This window comes from Pipistrellus hanaki (assembly GCF_964339955.1).
Source record: "Pipistrellus hanaki genome assembly, chromosome: 5".
Classification (NCBI taxonomy): Eukaryota; Metazoa; Chordata; class Mammalia; order Chiroptera; family Vespertilionidae; genus Pipistrellus; species Pipistrellus hanaki.
Window position 1 is genome coordinate 91,711,851 of NC_140507.1, and position 19,387 is coordinate 91,731,237.

At 46.3% G+C, this 19,387-nt stretch overlaps 1 protein-coding gene across 5 annotated transcripts in view; it reads right to left on the reverse strand.

The window, feature by feature from the left end:
- Window positions 1-19,387, reverse strand: part of RNF130 (ring finger protein 130) — a 110,516-nt gene that overhangs the window by 24,130 nt on the left and 66,999 nt on the right. For all 5 annotated transcript variants that reach the window (XM_084885269.1, XM_084885267.1, XM_084885271.1 and 2 more), the window contains exons 4-7: window positions 17,431-17,502; window positions 12,816-12,898; window positions 4,507-4,603; window positions 2,114-2,318 (exon numbers count right to left, since the gene is read on the reverse strand). In XM_084885269.1, coding sequence (XP_084741395.1) covers window positions 2,114-2,318; window positions 4,507-4,603; window positions 12,816-12,898; window positions 17,431-17,502 — 457 coding nt within the window. The remainder of the gene's footprint in view (window positions 1-2,113; window positions 2,319-4,506; window positions 4,604-12,815; window positions 12,899-17,430; window positions 17,503-19,387) is intronic.

The window sequence follows — 19,387 nt, forward strand, 5'->3', positions numbered from 1 at the left end:
AGTTGTTTATAAGCAAAAGCTGTGTGCAACTTGGTTGTTTCTCAATCTTGTTTTCATGAATCTTACAACTTTGCAAAAACAGTGTGTGCCTAGGAATTTTTCTAGAAGAAGATGATTCTACTTTCACTGGATTTTAAAAATGGTGATCTTTAATTCTCTGCCCAAGTTGGTTTAGATTATCAAAAGACTTGGCAAAGTCATTCTTTTTAAATAACAATGCAGCCACTGCTCCTTGGATTATAGATTTCTCATTAGAGTGAATTTATGAGGTTTTTAAGTAAAAATAAACATTCAAGAACCCATACAAAATGCACTATTTTACATGCATATATTTTAAGTTAGGAAAATGTATGCTGGTATTTAAAAAAAAATTAAGAGATGATTGGTCATTAGTATCAAGAAGCTTAACACAGCGTTTTGAATTTTTTCTACTCAGAGACTTTTATACAAGGAAAGGAGACTAACTTTTAGAACTTCAATGTCCATGCTTTTGATTTCTGAGTGTACCATCCACATATGCATGGACTTTCAGTGACAAAAACTAGTAATCAGAAGGAAAAAAACGCCTATATCGTAACAATGCCGGAGGGCTCAGGGGTGTGTTAGCAAAGGTGCACTGCAGCTGGGGCCGCTCACCTCTGACCCCCACGGTGTAGTTAGCACAGTGCCTTGCACACAGTGGGCGCTGTCTGAAAGCATTGTAGTTACTATGGTGCTACAGAGCTTCGAGGGCAAATAGAGGCAGCTGTGGCGTAATTTAACCACATGAATTTTATTTATTAGCATGCATAAATTCTTCTCACGGTGATTAACTTGTTGAGTAAGTAGTATCTTTTATCATCAAAATAGAAAATTGTGAAAGGACATTTCTACATAAGACATAATGGAATAATCAGTAGTTAATGTTGTAGTAGGTGCTCAATAAATGTTGATCAATGAAAGGCCTACAAAAACTCATGAATAAACAAACAACTTTCATCTCTTTTCTTACTACTTGATCAATTAAAAAAATGTAGAACATAAAACCTAAATACCAACGAAGAAAAATATGAAGTGCTGTTAAAATAAATCACTTGGAAATGGTCAGAAATGAGTCAAACCATATGGAAGACTAGTTTTACTTATTGTATAACTGAACAAAGTCTCCTTGAGTGTAGACAAATGATAGAATAAAACCCGGCAAATTATTTTCTAATAATTTCTGGTTGCTGAGAAACATATATACATTAATTGAACAGTCCACACGAGTCTTACTATGTGAAAATATTTCTTAACAGCTTTACTACTGCGCTGACTCTGAGTTAAGCAGAGTCTCATTAGGTTTAGGGCTTGAAGCTAGAGGCAAGCAATAGCACATTCTGGGAAAGGAAGCACCAGAGTGGTGATGAGATGAGGTGACGAGTTGTTAGATGAAAACACAAGGAAAGAACAGAACTGAAGAAAGCAGTGGACTGGCCACAGGTGAGTGTCCACAGGCCACACGCACGCCCCCAGCACTCACACGGACTTAGTCTGCCATCAAAACGCTGGGTTGTTTCTCTTTGTCAATGGTTCGGCAAAGATGATATTCACAACTTGCCCAAGAGCACTCAAGGCAGACTCCCTTTGGCTTTTCTCCCGCTTTGTGTACAATCACATCCAAGAGGTGAGTGCTAAGAGACCGCACTTCATACAAAGTGCGGAACATGGGGAGCAGCAAGAGGCCACCTCGGCTAACCCTGAAGCTGTGAACTTTTAGGTCAGATTCTGGGTTAGCTTCTCAGGAGGCTGTGCAGCCTGGGAACCGGAGCCTGGTGCTCAGTCACCCTCCCCACGGCCTGCAGGGCCTTGTGAAATGCCTGTCTGCAGCACATCACTTCAAAACATGTTATAAACAGCACTGAGACAAACCTCTCAACAAGTGCTGGTGAGGGCAGCTAGTCATTTAATTCCACACAATTACACAAGGTCTCTTCTATAAAGCAAGTTTCTTATCTCCAACAGCTGTTTTAGCAGAAGTACCGTCGGTTACAGACTAAGTCACTGCCTGTGATAACTCAGCTCTCCTCTGAACTGTCAACACACCAAACAGCAGCAGCAAATCCGCTGTTGGCTGGGCACAGGGCCCACTTACTTGTTACTGCGATGTTGATCTCTCCCGTCCTTGGAGTGAGCTCCCCGTCCTGAGGGAGAGGCGAGATCCCCGACGTTCGAAGCGGCTCGAGGCCGAGGGAGTTGTCGTTGGCGAGGTCAGCGAGGGCTGCTCTTCGGTTAACGGCCTGGGTCCTGGTGAGCCTCTCCATATCAAGCACTACGTTATCAGTGCAGGGCAAGTTTGGCTGCAAAATATTTTCAGATTAGAAATACTTGTAAGAATGACAATTTCTAAAGGTTTGAAATGACTTCAAGTTTTTTCCACATGATTTCCTCTAATTTTTCTCTCCATATACCTTTTCCACTCTCACCCAAGAGGTTTTCTTTAAAAGAAAAAGGTAAAAAAAGAAAAAAGAAAAAAGAAAAAAGAACGAGGTAATTTCCTCCCAAAAAGGTTACAAAGGAAAATCAAAATCCATTGCAGAACTGAGAAAATTGAATTACATCATGTTTATAAAGAAACAAGAACCGTGTGGATGTGGCTCAGAGGCAGAGCACATCTATGTATATAAAAGCCTAAGTCACTGTCACGACCAAATGACTGGACACGTCTACCAGTCACTATGACATGCACTGACCACCAGGTGGCAGATGCTCAATGCAGGAGCTGCCCCCTGGTGGTCAATGCACTCCTACAACCAACATCCAGTCTCCATGCGCCCCCATCCCCCCCCCCCCCCCCCGCCCATGTATGAATTAGTGCACCCGGCCTCTAGTCTTAGTATAAAGCTGACCAAAAGTCAAGGATGTAACTGGCACAATGCTCAAGGACAGCAGATAATATACTAAATAGTAACTTCTCTGTAATGCCCCATTTATCTAGTCGTCGGTTTCAAAATACCTTCCTCCTTTAAATGTAAGTAAAGCTTAAAACCAAGAGCAGATAATGCTGAAAAGACTTTTGAACTGTAAGAAAACAGTTTCAAAACCTCAGTGTCTGATCCTAGAGAGGCAGAGAGCTGCCTTGGGGCCAAAGCTTACCAAATGAAAAGCGGATAGGCAAGCCTTGTGATTTAACAATATGGATGTTTGGTTTCCCTAGCAACCTTCATCTTTTTAGCCGATAGCAGATAGCGTGTTAGAAGCAGGGCTGGGAATGGTGGCCGAGAGAAGCTTATGAACAGAGAAGTGACAGCCAACCAAACCTCACAAATAGCTCCCTGGGCAAAAAATTTCGTTCTACATTACTCCAAAGCCAACTAAAAACATGAGAGCACAGCATAATGACTGGGGCTTATAATGACACAGTTAGGCTTATTTTTTATTTTATTTTTTACATACAAGGAACCCTGGTAGCTTATAATACACTTTAGGAGGATTTTCATTAAAAACGGAGGAAAAGTATTAGGAGTTCAATTAGGATTAAAAACAAACAAACAAACAAACAAAAAACATCCAAGGAGGCTGGAGGCAACCAAAGAGGCTAAGTCAATATTTTCCAAAGTGCCTTCCACATGCAGACACTATAGCAGCTCTATGTTAAACCCCACAAATGGGGGAGACTTTGTCCCCCAGGGGACATTTGGCAATGTTGGAGACATTTTATAGCGTGACCAGGAGGCCATGCTCCTGGCATTTAGCGAGGCTGAGGACCCTGCGAGGCAGTCTGAGCATCCACGGTGCTGAACACCCTGCTCAACTCCACCAGTGACCGCTGAAGACAGAGGCTAAACGGGAGGAAGGCCCTTTAGGGCTGCACTGCCCCGTCTCCCGAGAGCACATGCCAAACAGGAGTGCTCAGCCTGCTCAGAGCACCAAGCTACAATGGGGACTCATCTGTTGGGTCAAAGTGAACTTTTTGCTCATAAGGAGATGATCCAGGCACTCTTATTTTTTGAGACCAGAAAGTATTTTGTCTAAAAAGCAACAATCCTGGATGTATACTTCTCTTAATGAAGGAACCGTAACTGTGGGAAGTCTGAGGTCCTCGAGCTTAGCGCCCACTCGCCCGCCAGAGCTGAAGAGCTCTTTGTGCCCCGACCAAAGCCACTGCAGGAGTCAAGTTCGCCCAGAGCTGCCACCGCCCACCTTCACTGCTGCCACGTACCAACGCCCAGGAGAATAAGCCAATTCAAGAGAAAGGAACAGAAGTGATGACATAGTTTTACATTATGCTGAATGCAGGAAAAACTGCTACTGGAATGAAGCCAAACATCTACATTCTGTTTCTTTTCCAGTTCTTCCCCACATGCCCCACCCGACAGAGGCGCCCTTGGGGGACAGCACAGGCCTGCCCCTCTCGTTGGGGGATTCCTGAGATGGGCTGGAAGACAGGCGCTGTCGCACAACCACGGCTGGCCACGGAGCCAGTGTCTCCTCGTGAGAGGCAACCGTCCACTTGTGCTGTTCAGCTACACAAAACAGGCAACATACCACAATTCCCAGGGCTTTCAAAATGTTAAGTTTGCACATAGGACAGGTACAATGTTCACTAAGCCAGGGATCCACGCAGGACTTGTGGAAAACATGCCTATAAGAAAATGGAGAATTATATCAGAAATTGTATACTGAATATTAGGTCAGAGTGCAAAGAAACTGTTTTAACATATAGCTGACAGAAAATCTCCCGAGCCCAAGCTATAAATATATAAAAGGCTAAGTGACCGACTGTCCGTCTGTCAGACTTACCAGTACATACAAAGCACAATGGCAATTTAAAAGTAAATGTTGACTCACGCATGCATGATGCATATTAAGCTCTCACTGGTGCCAAACTAGACAGAGTAGGAATATTTTGGACACGGTCAGTTATATGTTGCTTTTCTCTTGAGTTCAGAGAGCCTGTGACGTTAAAGTTGTAAATACTTCACCACCAGGGAAATCAGTCTAGCACTCTGAGAGTGTTTTTACTCTTAATGTGGTGTACAGGGAGACATTAGAATCAGTTTAATCACTTTATCAGTCATTGTTTTTATCAATGTTGTGTTTGTATCATTTTTTTTGTATGTTTTGTTTTTCCTTTTTTTTAAAATATATTTTTTATTAAGTTATTATTTTTGTACATATACCAATGCCCTCCCCCTTCCCGAACATCCCCTCCCTCCCCAGAGTTTTGTGTCCATTGGTTGTACTTATATGCATGTACACAAGTCCTTCGGTTTGTATCATGTTTTTATTTTTGTTTTTTCTATCATGTTTTGTTTTTATATATGTTGTTGTTATTAATCAATTTATATATGTATTTTACATACATTTTACCAATTTTCTTTAATCTCTGATACTTCTATTATAGAGAAAGGGTGAATAGTGATATTAAAATATTGATTTAATATTTCTAATTCATTTTCTTTCAACGGGCACAAATCTGTGCACTGGGCCACTAGTTTTATATATTGATGAAACTGTATAGTGAGAACTGATAAGTAGCATTTGGCTGTTTGGTCTTTTATTCCACCAAATTCCACAAAAAATTTGAGAAAACTTAGGAAATTAAGAATGAAGACAATGAATTACACTTTATAAACCAGTTATGTTTTCTGTAATGGTTAAAGCAGAAAAGTAGAATTTCTAAAAGATATTAAATAAAAGTTGAATGAAAAGAGCTCGCTGTATCATTATTAATTCACTAGAGGCCCAGTGCACAAAATTCATGCATGGGGTGGGGGGATGGGCACGGGTCCCTCAGCCCAGCCTGTGCCTCTTGCAGTCTGGGAGCCCTTGGGGGATGTAATACTGACGACATCCAAGGGGAGCGGACCTAAGCCGTAAGTAAAATACCCTTAGCTCTGCCGCGGAGGCATGAGAGGCTCCCGCCACCGCCGCTGCGCTTGCCAGCCATAAGCCCGGTCTCTGGCTGAGTGGCACTCCCCCTGTGGGAGCACATTGACCATTATGGGGCAGCCACTCCATTGAGCGTCTGCCCCCTGGTGGTCAGTGCTCATCATGGCAACTGGTTGTTCTGCCCGTTCAGTCGATTTGCATATTAGCCTTTTATTATATAGAATTTTATGGAACTCTGTTTAAATGTCATTTAAACATAACTTAAACCTTATGCTAAATGTCTGTACAAGTTACAGGGTAGCTGGGACTATTTTTAGGGATGAACTGTATTTCAGAATCAGATAACACTTAGCTAGCAGTTTCAGCTGTAATGTTACAGGGACAGAGAGGGGAAGTGATTCTCTCTTATTCAGAGGAGTAGAAAGTCACAATCTGGTGACTGGAAATCAGTCAGCCATGGAGGGTTTTACAATCCCAAAAAAGGAACTGTGTCCTTTGGGAGGGAGAAAAGGCGTGAGGGAGCGACAGCGAACACTGTTCTGCTCCAGTGCCCCTCACGGCAGCTCTGAGGGCTGAGATGCAGGTGTGTGAGCCGGGCCTGGCCACGCACACATTCCAGACGCCTTGGGAGGAACTGGAATTTGAGTCTTGGGATAAGATGAAAGAAATTTTGAGAAAGATACCAAATTGAACCATGGTCTGTTTTAAAACTTTGTTAATTTGTATCTAGCTTATAAAGTTATATACAGCTATTTAAACAAGCACTGTAAACTCACTGTCTCAATTGGATTTGAAAGAACTATCTGTGCTGACAGCTTCAGCCTGAACAATGCACACCCACCCACCTACCGCCCACACGGTGGCCTTGCGTCCATTTCGGGTAAGAGGAAAGCTCTTGGAGACCGATTTATCAATCTAACCCGAAGCTGCCAAGGACGCACTGAGCCAGAACCCGACAATCCCTGAAGGCTTGCATTTCAATCTGAAGGATTGTACTGAAGAGGTGAAGTCACCAAATAGTAGCTGAGATCTAAATACTGGGTGTCCCCCCAACATCGTTATCAATTCCAATGTTTCTTCCCTTTTCAGATTTAACCCGTTGGAATGAATGGTTCAAAGTGTGCATACATCTCTGGGGACACCCTGTACATGTGGTATTCATAAGGCATCATCATGCCCACTTCCTGCTCCTCCCATCTTTGTCTGAGTGCTCCCAGAGGGAGATGAAGGCCCTGGAGTGCTCGGAGTGGGGACTACCCCTGAGCTAACAACTGTGCCCAGCTGGCTGCAATCCAACCAAGACTGGAACCAGAACCAGGCTTCTGTTCTTTTTGGGGATAAAGACCCCGTTAGGTTTGACATCAAGGACAGATCCTCCCTTACAGGGTGCACCTGCCTAATGCCTGGCCCAGGTTTCTGGGCAGACCATGAACACCGAGGGTCTGGTCAGTGCTGGGGAAGGGGGGGAAGGCTCTCAGCCAGTTCTAAGTAGGTGGACAATGGACTTTGGCCAGGGAACAGGTGACCTCCCACAGGCCACCCTGTGCAGGGACGGGGCTGCTGACTTTGAGCAGTGTCTGCGGGGACTGCAGTGTAAACAAGCAGCAGTGGCCTGGAGATCAACAATGGTTTGGCTCTTGCCTTCCACTCTCGCCAGCATTTTTGGCTTCCCCATTTTTGTCCTGCCTTTCTTTCTATTTCTGGTCATTCAGGAAGAACAAAATGGCATACTCCCATATTTAGTTTTTAAAGCGGCAAGAGCTGAGCATTTCCTGCGCATGCCTTCCTTTAACCCTGAGCTATCGGTTTTCCTCCTATTGGGTTTGTTGATTTAACAGGAAGTGTTGGCCCCCTGCACTGGGGCAGCCTAATGGACAACAAAGACTACCTGGTTCCCAAGGTACAAACTGAGAACGCCTTCCTTCCCTAGACAAGTCAAAATCCAGAAGAAATACTCTTCAAAAAGCCCGACCATTTCCAGTGATTGTCCGTCCCTCACGGCTTCCTAGCCCCAACCCCCACCCGTCAGGTGGCTGCCCTGCTGCCCCACAGCACACCCCTCTCTTCTGAAGAACCCCAGCAGCTTTCCTCTCCCCCTGCTCGCCCTTCTGACACAGCCCTCCCCCTCTGGGGCCGCTGGAGGATCGTGGTGACACTGCCTGCACCTGCTTCTTCCCTTTACCCTCCAGCTTCCAGCTCCTCAGCTCTCCTGTCTCACGAGCTCAGCCCGGCCACTCCCTTCCTCCGGGTAAAGCCCTGGACTGCCATGGTCTGACCTGGGCAGATGCCCTTTCCGACTGGCAGCTGTCTCCTCTGAGAGCCGGGGTGGGGTGGGGTGGGGAGCACGGGGTGGCCGTCGGAAGCAGTAAGTGGAACACTGTGTACATAGAATTAGGACGTGCAAACGAAAGGTGCTATAAACACACACGCATGGAGAATAACATGGACATTTCACACGGAACCACAACAATGGTCAGAATCTGAGCGTGCCAGCACCAGAGGGACCCTTGCCAGCTCGCAGGCAGCCACAAGCATCCAGACGCCTCAGAGGTGACACCCGGGCCAGTCTGACCTCACAAAGAAGCCCCTTCTGTCACAAAGGCCTTGATAAGACAATAACACAATGAAATACCCACAAAAGCAGAGAAGGGCCCTCCATGTAGGGCGGAGTGCTGTCCCGGGAAGGAAGCAGGTGTGCTCAGGACAGGGACGTGGGAAAGGACAAGCAGAGCAGACTTCACCGAGCCCTTTATTCCTGTCGGATACTCCGCGACACAGAATGCGAGCGCACGGCACGTAAAGAACAACCCCAGGCCTGGGACATGCGCCTCCTCTCCTACCCCCCACACGCTGCGAGGACCGCGCTGGGGCGGGGAGGAGTCTACAGTGAAGGTGACTTGCTTTCACAGCTCTGCAGCCTCTTGGTGCCCTGCAAGAACTGGCGAACATAAAAGGATCCCGGATTATTCAAGGTCAGAGAAAGCACTGCCCCGCTGGGCTGGCAGCAGGCGCTGTTGTGAAGAGGCCCTCCCTGAGGGGGCAGCACAGGCCACGTCGGCCAGCAGCCAGATGACTGACCCATTTTAGCACTTAAAGTGGCATCTTTGGCATATGTTTATCCACAGGGCAGCACTCTGCTATGGAAACTATTTTTATCTTATAAAAATGTGGCTGACCTTTAAATAAAAGAGGGCTAAGGTGAGTTTTTCAGTTTCTAGGGCAAGTTGGCTAACAGCCGAAGGATGAGCAGCTGTCACCCTGACACAGTGGGAGGCCCCAAAGCAGCGCCAGCACAGGGATGCGGGAGGTGGAAGGAAAGGCCATGCACAGAGCCAGCAGCCCGCAGCGTGCTCTCCACAGCGGAGTCAGTCCAGGCTCCACACAGGCTGTTAACCCTGGGGATGGATGGACGGACAGACAGACATAACAGCACCTGGGCTCTCCCTCTCCCCTTCCAGGAGAAGAGGGGACGGGGCGCAGATCCCGCAGGGGGGCTGGAGGTGGTTTTGAGAGCTGTGAGAACGGAGCAGGAAGGGCCTGAAAGCTGATGAGCAGACAGAGGAAGAGGTGGGAGGGGGGAAGCGGTCAGAGCAGACCTGCACAGGGAGAGGGTGGGGGGAGGGGCAGTCAGAGCAGACCCGCACAGGGGGAGGGCGGGGGGGACGGGCAGTCAGAGCAGACCCGCACAGGGGGAGGGCGGGGGGGAGGGGCAGTCAGAGCAGACCCGCACAGGGGAGGGGGGGCGGAGAAGCGGTCAGAGCAGACCCGCACAGGGGAGGCGGGGGGGGGGGGGGGGGGAGAGAAGCGGTCAGAGCAGACCCGCACAGGGGGAGGGTGGGGGGAGGGGCAGTCAGAGCAGACCCGCACAGGGGGAGGGTGGGGGGAGGGGCAGTCAGAGCAGACCCGCACAGGGGGAGGGCGGGGGGGAGGGGCAGTCAGAGCAGACCCGCACAGGGGGAGGGCGGGGGGGACGGGCAGTCAGAGCAGACCCGCACAGGGGGAGGGCGGGGGGGAGGGGCAGTCAGAGCAGACCCCGCACAGGGGGAGGGCGGGGCAGTCAGAGCAGACCCGCACAGGGGAGGGGGGGCGGAGAAGCGGTCAGAGCAGACCCGCACAGGGGAGGCGGGGGGGGGGGGGGGGGGAGAAGCGGTCAGAGCAGACCCGCACAGGGGGAGGGCGGGGCAGTCAGAGCAGACCCGCACAGGGGAGGGGGGTGGCCGTCAGAAGACAGGAGAGAAGGCAGTGCCATGGAGCCGGGTGAGAAGCAGCTCAGCTGTCCATTAGCCACTGCTTTCTCTCTGATGGCGACGGCAGGTGCTGACATGAGGAACAAAGGACGAGTGAAGGTGTTTAAGGAGAACAAGTACAGCTGGAAGCGCTCTGTGAGGACCGGGGAGAGCCAACTGCGTGGGGGCTCTGCAGCACCGGAGGCAGATAAACCAGAGCTGCCTGGCAGCAGGAGGGAAAGCAGCAGCAGCAACACCTCTACCCAGAGCCCGGGAGGAAGGGCAGGAGCCCGCAGAGGGACAAAGTGAGCAGCGCACAGGCAAGGTGCTGAGAGGGAGCTGCTGAAGAGGCGCTGGAGAAGATCTGTAGTAAAAGGAGCGCCTGTGCAGCCTCCTCCAGTCAGTCCCTACTGGGAACCCAGAACTGTTAGCTCTGTGCGGGTGGGGGTGCTCCTGGCATCTACTGGCTGGAGCCAGGGGTCCTGCTGAACGCCCTGCAGTGCACAGAACAGCCCCACCCCGGCCCAACAGTGAACCATCTGGTCCAGTGGTTGGCAAACCGGTTAGTCAACAGAGTCAAATATCCACAGAACATCGATTGAAATTTCTTTGAGAGCCAATTTTTTTGAACTTAAACTTTTTCTAACGCCACTTCTTCAAAATAGACTCGCCCAGGTCGTGGAATTTTGTGGTAGAGCCACACTCAAGGGGCCAAAGAGCCGCAAGTGGCTCTCGAGCCGTGGTTTGCTGACCATGGATCTGGTCCCAAATGTCAACATACCATGGCTGAGAAACCCCGTTCCAGGCCAGAAGTTGTCAACTTGGGTCCCACAGAATGTTCTCAATGAGGTTACTCTTCATTAAGCCCCAGAACCGTGCATTGCTACCATCGCAGTGAGGTGCCGTGTTTGGCTGAGCAGGGCTGTGGTGTAGCTTAGAGAAAGCTACAACTTAAGACTAAGAGTAACCACCTGCTCCAATGCAAAAAGGGCGCTTGGACTCAGGTGCCCTAGCTATGAGTGTAAAGAAATGCAGTTAAGTTTACCCAAAATCTGATACTCAAAAACAGAGCACAGCCCTGGCCAATGGTTCAGTGATTAGAGCATTGGCCTGAGCACCTGGAGGGCTGTGGGTTCAATTCCTGGTCAAGCTCAGTTGCAGGTTCAATCTCCAGCCCCGGGTGGGGCACGTGCGGGAAGCAAGCAGTTGATGCCTCTCTCTCACATTGATGTTCCTCTCTCCCCCCCTCCTCTCTTTTCTTTTACTCTTTCTAAAAACCAATGGAAAAAATATTTTTGAGGGAGAATTAACCAAAATAAATAAATGTAAAAAAGCAGGTAACAGCTGACCACGCTTTATCACATATCCTGCCGACCTTTTCCTGATTTGTATTTGTATGTGTGTTTCCTTTCACTCCATGCTTTAGACTGTAAATGATTACAGAGAACAGAATACTGGAAATGCATAATTTAATTTTCTATAGGACAGCTCACATTTAATTTTATAGGTTTATCTTCATGTGTAAAGTAGTTATTCTTATGTTCCATGATTCTTTAAAACAAAGATCTTTCTAGGCTCAAAATAGACCACTTTGTGAATAAGTAAAATAATATCAGTAGCTCATGGAGACAACTCCTATTAATTATTTTATTCATTCCCATCCGGCATTGAGAGGCTCAGCATCATGGGGCTGTGTTTTAAAGCAAGGGAGAAGGAAGAGGAAAAATCTTTGATTTTAGGCTTCTCAATAGGTACTTCCTTATTTTTCCAATCAATGGTGGGACCGTGTATCTTCATGTTTTACATTCCCAGGCTCCCAGTGGGGAGCACCGTGAGGGGGCTGACACGCTAGCACAGAGGACGTTAGGCACCAAAGTGCAGTGAACACCTCCCTCTAGGGCCGGTATGGCCTCTGCCAGGGGCCCAGCAGTGCAGTGAACCTCCGTATCTGCTCTACCATTCCTTCTTTTTTTAAAAAATATATATTTTATTGATTTCAAAAGGAAGGGAGCGGGAGGGATAGAAACATCAATTATGAAAGAGAATCACTGGTAAGCTATCTTCTGCACGTCCCCTTACTGGGGATTGAGCCCACAACCCAGGCATGTGCCCTGACCAAGAATCGAACCCTGACCTCCTGGTTCACAGGTCAACGCTCATCCACTAAGTCACACTGGCTGGGCACCTCAGCCATTTTTGAATAGCATGACATTGGCAGGTACCGTTGGCTACACTACCCGCCATGGGGAGAAAGCACTGCCCCTTCCAGGGCATGGGGAACGTGGACTGTACAGCGCAGAGCTCCTGCCCGGAGGCAGCATGCAGCCCCTATCAGCCCCCCTCTGCAAGGCCCGGCTCAGAAAAGGGCAGCAGGTCCCTAGGGCTCTGGCACCTGCCCACTGCGGAGGCATTATCAGAAGGACTAGGGACAATGATTCAAGGAGAGGAATGGTGGCTAGTTTTGAAACCCAAGGATTCACAGAATTAATATTTTTACATTTATGCTTTCCAGACTACAGGACTGGCCAGAGGTCTGTCCTGTGTTTCTCCTAATGAGAATGCTGTGCCATCGGCCCTGGCTGGGGAGGGCAGTGCCCACCAACTGCGGCCCGCTCCGCGCAGTGCAGGGCCTGGCCGCAGGAAAGCCCGGGCTACGGCGGCTCAGAGCAGTCAGCACCTCCACGGAGGAGACAGACACACACCAGCAGGGTTTTTAAACCAAGGAGGTTGACATACTTGCAGGGGAGAATCCGGACGACGTCATTTTGCTTATAGCTCTCTATGCAGACGGCACAGTGATCGAAGTCCGGGTCTGTTTCCTGAAATGCAAAGCATAGGAATCAAAGTCACACGCAGCAGTGAGAAATGTATAAACGTGGAGAAACAATCCAGACAAGAACTTTTCTCAGGCAACTGTAGGAAACGAGTGATGGTGAAGTGAAAGGTTATAAAAACAATTTAATGTTTCTATTTGCTTAATCATATCAACCCAAATTACATCTAAACCAACCTATTTTGTCTTTATACTATGTTGTAACAATTAATACTAATTCTGTCTGTGTAATATCTTAGAAGAATCCCAATTTCCCCTACAACACATCATCTGTGCACCGTATTGTGTTCATCACCCCAAGTCAAGTGTCTGTCCCTCAGTGTTTGTCCCTCAGACCCTCTTCACTGTCCCTTCTCCCCTCAAATTCTAATTTTTTTCAAGATTCAAATGAGCTGTCACCCTGACCATTTTCCTGTCTTCTCATGTCTGGCCGCAGTGCTCTTCTGGCCCAGGAGGTGTCACCGCTCATCAGGAGTCGCCCAAGGCTAAGCACAGGCAGAAGAGATGACGAGCCCCAGGAGATAGCTCTCTAGAAGCCCACCCCAAGGACGGTAGCAGATTTGGGGTAGGAAACTCATGGCTCAACTTGATACTGGATCTTCATCCGGACTCAGGAAGCTGCAGCCAGGAACTCGGTCATCCAGAATTACCAATGTCCTTCCTCCCGTTTGGGGACGGTTTCCCCGGTTTGTCATTAAGCAGCATTTCTAAGAACCTAAGCGGGGAAAGGTGGCACTGTTTGTGGTGTCACCGCCACTTGGCCTGGAACTCAGGGGTGAGTCTTGGCGGGTCTGGAAGACGTGCACTGAGAGGTGTTGGCTCTAACGAGGGAGGAGGGTTCTGTAGCCTGAGAGACGAGTACGGTGAAATTGAGGTGGCAGCTGAAGGTGGGCCCAGAGAGCCCCCAGCTTACAGTGCAGCTGCTGCCTTGCTGCTTATATTCTCTGCAAGTGGCTGTAGTTTTTCCTCCCCGAGTGTACAGTGAGGTTTCCTGACAATGCCTCCACCTCAGGAGCTGGGCCCTGACAAATCACATGTGGTGGTTGGTGTGAAGGCAACAGGAATAAGGGAGTCAAGGCAACACAGTGGTAGAACGGAGGCCGGACAATAGGTGAAATGACCCTCCCCTGCTTTGTTAAAACAGTAGAGTGGGACTGGGTGTGCGGCAGAGGATGGTTTGGCTTTGTGCTTCCGGAGACGCACTTCTTTCCATTCTAGATAACCGGGACTGGACGAATCAGGGCCTAAGTTGGGTGGCTGTTTTGTCCTCACGGAGCAGAAGCAGGGCTCTGGCACACCTGAGCTCTGAGCTGGGAGTTGTGGAGAGCGGTCTCAGCCACAGCCTGTCGCTGCCTCTTCGGCCCAGTCTCCCTACGCCATCAGGTCTGACCCTTCTCGCCAACTGCTTAGCCCGCACGAATGCCCCTGTTCACCGAGACTCCCGTGACATCTGGATCTCTAGGTTTCCCTTTAATGATAAATAAAACACAAAGGGACCTGGCAAGGTGTGAGAAAGCATAGCAAAAAAACTGCAAGAGAAAGAGAGTTAGTTACCTACAAGGAGCTTCCACAAGACTATCTGCTTATCTCTACAGAAACATTTCAGGCCAGAGGGGATTGGCATGCAACACTGAAGTGATGAAAAGCAAGGACCTACAGCTAAGACTGCTTTACCCAGCAAGGTTCTCACTTAAAATTGAAGGAGAAAGAATAAGAAACTTCTCAGAAAAGAAAAAGCTAAAGGAGTTTGTAACCACCAAACCAGTATTACAAGAAATGTTAAAGGGCCTGCTTTAAAAAGCAGAAGAAAAACCAAAAGAATAAAAGAAAAATAAATGGCAATAAATATGTACCTATCAACAATCACTTTAAATATAAAATGGCCTAAATAGTCCAAACAAAAAAACATTGGATAGCTAAATGGATAAAAAAAACAAGATCCATATATATGCTGTCAGCAAGAGACTCACCTCAGAACAAAAGATACACACAGACTAAAGGTAAAGGGATAGAAAAAAGATATTTCATGCAAATTCAAGGGGGGAAAAAAAGCTGGAGTATCAATACTTATATGTGACAAAATAGATTTTAAAACAAAGGCTATAGTAAAATACAAGGAGGGTCACTATATACAGTAATGATAAAGGAAGCAATCCAACAAGAGGATATAGCCCCTTTAAACATTTGTGCACCCCAAAAGAGGAGCACCTAAATATATAAGGCAAATCATGATGGACATAAAGAGAGATATCAACAGCAATGCAGTCATAGCAGGGAATTTCAACACCCCATTGACATCAATGGATAAGTCTTCCGGACAGAATCCACAAGGAAACATTGGTCTTAGATGATACACTAGATCAGATGGATTTAATTGATATTTCCAGAGCATTTCACCCCAAAGCAGTGTTTTAAGTGAACATGGACCATTTTCTAGGACAGACCACATATTAGAATACAAGCATCTTCTCTGACCATAACGGTATGAAACTAGAAATCAATCACAAGAAAAAAACTGAAAAACATACAAAGACATGAATGGGTTAACAGTGATATCAAGGAAAAAATCAAAAGATAACTCTGAAACAAAACAAAAAAAGTGAGAATACAACATTCCAAAATCTGTGGACACAGGAAAGCAGTCCTAAGGGGGAAATTTGTAGCATTACTGACCTATCTCAAGAAACAAGGAAAATCTTGCCCTGGCTGGTGTGGCTTAATTGGCTGAGTATCATCCTGTGTACTGAGTGATCTCCAGTTCGATTCCTGGTCAGGGCACATGCCCAGGTTGTGGTCTCATTACCCAATAAGGGTTGTGCAGAAGGCAGCCAATAGATGTTTCTCTCTTTCCCTCTCCCTTCCTCTCGTCCTCAAACCAATAAAAACATATATTAAAAAAAGAGATAAACAAGAAAAATCTCAAATAAACAATCTAACTTTACACTTAAACTTGAAAAAGAACAAGAAATAAAGTCAGTAGAAGGAAGGAAGTAGTAAAGATCAGAGCAGAAATAAACAAATAGAATCTTAAAAAATAAATAAATAAATACAGCCTGGCCAATGTGGCTCTGTGATCAAGCACTGACCCAGAAACCAAGAAGTCACCAGTTTGATCCCCAGTGGGGAGGCATGCAAGAGACAGTCAATGATTCTCTCTCATCGTTGATGTTTCTACCTTTCTCTTTCTCTCCCTTCCTCTCTGAAACAAATAAAAAACAACAACAACAACAACAACAACAAAACTAATACAAAAGATCAATGAAACAAAGAGCTAGTTCTTGGAAAAAATAAACAAGGTTTGACAAACCTTTAACCAAACTCATCAAGAAAAAAAGAGGACTCAAATAAATGAAATGAGAAATGAAAGAGAAGAAACAATTGACACCAAAGAAATACAAACGATTGCAAGAAAATAAAAGCTGTGGTATATTTACACAATGGAAAACAACTTGGCTGTAAAAAAGAAGGAAATCTTACCTTTTGAGACAGAGAGCATTGTGCTAAGTAAAATAAGCCAGTCAGAGAAAGACAAGTACCACACAATCTCACTCATATGTGGAATCTAATGAACAAAATGAACTACAATAGAGACATTTTCATAGTAGAGAGCACACTGACAGCTTGTGGGTGGGTGAAGGAATTGAGTAAAATAGAAAAAACCCCACCACGTATGTACACAGACAACAGAGTGGTGATTGCCGGGGGGAGGGGAGAGGAGGAGGAGCATTGATGGGATTGATAGAGGAGGGTACAGGGTGATACACTGTGATGGACAGAGATTGACTTGAGGTGGTGAACACCCAGTACAGTGTCCAGATGATGTATTGTGGAATTGTGCACCTGAAACCTATATAATTTTGTTAACTAGTGCCATCCCAATAAATTCAATAAAAAAGAAAAGAAAAAAAGAAATTATAGGAAGTCAACACATATTTGTGGCTAATAGTGTATAAATTCTCCATCAGAGTTCTTCCCAAAAGGATACTAGATGTTAGCAGAAGAAAACTGTTGAATACCATAAGTAAGGTAACGATAAGTCATCCAGTAAGCTAATAACAGCAAGAGCATTAAAGTCCAGGAAAGGTAGAGAACTATACGAGGGCTTCCAAATGGCAGGCATATTAAGAATAAGATTTCAGCCCAGCCAGTGTGGCTCAGCGGTTGGTCGAGTGTCGACCTATGAACCAGGAGGTCACAGTTCAATTCCTGATCAGGGCACAAGCCCAAGTTGTGGGCTTGATCCCCAGTGTGGGGCATGAAGGAAGCAGCCCATCAATGACTTTCATCATTGATGTTTCTATCTCTCTATCCCTTACTTCTCTGAAATCAATTAAAAAAATAAAATAAAAAACATAGTAAGATTTCAAAGAGAAGCTAATTTAAAATAAAGCATTAGAGTATACTTGGAAAAAAATAATAGACTAACAAATGAGACACAATTGATATATTCTCTCCCACTAAATCAAAAGCAAATCTACGTTATGCTTTAACAGTGTTAAAGTTACTTCATTACTGTACCTTATCGCCTTTCTTCACTGTTCTGGTTGTCAATTTGCTGATGGCTTTCTTGGCTGCATCTCCAAGACGACGCTATGGACATTGCAAAGAAAAACAGACATTAGTGCAAGATCTCTGAATAATGTTATTTTAAAATAATTAAATGTATAACGTTCCTCGTATTCTATATCACTCTCCATGTCACAACATATGAGAGGGCTCTAAAAGAGAATTAAAGGTCAGAGAAACTGGCAGTTTTCCCAGAGACTCAGTATTCTGGTTGAATAATTAAAAAGGGAATATAGCTAAGGGGCCAGATAGCATAATCACCACTGCATTTTGTATTCAACAAGCATTGGAAATATTACAGCACTATCAGACTCTACTTGTTGTACCTGTCAGAGCTCCCAATGGTTTAATTTGCTCCACGATGCCGTAAGCTCTGTCCTGGTAAAAGGAAACCTCCAATGCTCCTTGAAATAGCTCCTCACGTTACCAGGCGTGGGAGAAGGACGTGGCCACAATTCTATTCTGTCTCTGTCCCCACAGCGCTCTGCCATCTTAGGAAGGTCTAGCTACCTTTCCAGGGTTGAGTCATGTTCATTTATCTGAGAGTTAAGTCAGAGTCTCTACAGAAGGCTGGGCTGATGCAACTTTTTGCCAGGCATTGATAGCTAGCACTGCCAGACACCAAGAGCCCAAAGATGAAAAGACAGCGGACCTCTGATCTCGCAAAGCAGACTGAGTTGGGGACAGCCTCGTACAGCTGCGCGTGCCTCGGGCTGGCAGCACTCCGAGGCAGGCTCAAGGGGAGAGGGCAGCGGAGCCATGCCAGGGAAGGCTCTGAGGAAACACTGCTGGGGCTCAGGCGTGGAAGACGGAGCAGGAAGGCGTTAGATAAGGAAAAGCACAGGGTCACCAGGGGATGCTGACAAAGAATCTAGTGAAGACCAGAGGTGAAACGTGCAGGCTGAGCATTATTCCCTGTTCAGATCAGAATGCTCTGGGAGTCAGAGCGCCCTACTAACAACTACACCGGGACGATAGGTGCAAAGGCACATGGGACAAATGGCCACTTGACACATAGCCAGATTGTGAACTGTGAAGCTAAAGAAGGAACACCTTGGTTCTATCCTGAGGATAAACAGTCATAAAACATAAAAAAATTCGGGGTAATTAAAATATGCAAAGAAAATAATTTAATGAACTTCTCTGCATCCATAAACCAGCTCCAAGTATCATTAGTTTATATTTTTCAGCTATTCTCCCTCTTTATTATATGAGGTTTTCAAAGCACATCACAAGCTTGTATAATTTCACGTATAAAGTCTTCACTATATTTAACAATGGGCTTTCATCTGTGTCACAGTCTTATCTAACAAAATTGACAATAATTAATCGACCTTATCAAATACTCAGACTATACTACAATTTTCCTAGTTGTCTCCAGAACATCTTTCTATCGTTAGCTTGTTTGAATCAGTATATGAAGTCCAAACACTGCATTTGGTTGCTATGCCTCTCAAGTAAGTCTCTTTTAATATGAGTCCCCTCTATAATGTATGTACATATATCCTATATAATAAAAGGGTAATATGCAAATTGACGTAACGGCAGAATAGCTGGTCGCTATGATGTGCACTGACCATCAGGGGGCAGATGCTCAACGCAGGAGCTGCCCCATCCTGCAGGCCCTGATTGCCCGATGGGGAACAGTAAACCGGGGGTGGTGGCAGCAGACACAGGTGACACCAGGCCAAGGCCCCCACCCTCCCACACAGTGCCTGTGACTTACTTTCTGCTACTAGAGCTGCATTTTCATGAGTTTTACATAAGTGGAATGATATTTACATAGATGGATGTACTACTTTGTATATGGTTTCTTTTACTCAGTATAACTATCTTGAGATTAATCATTTCACCTCCAGGGTTAAGTTTATTCCTAAGTATTTTATCCTTTTTGGTGCTATTGTAAATG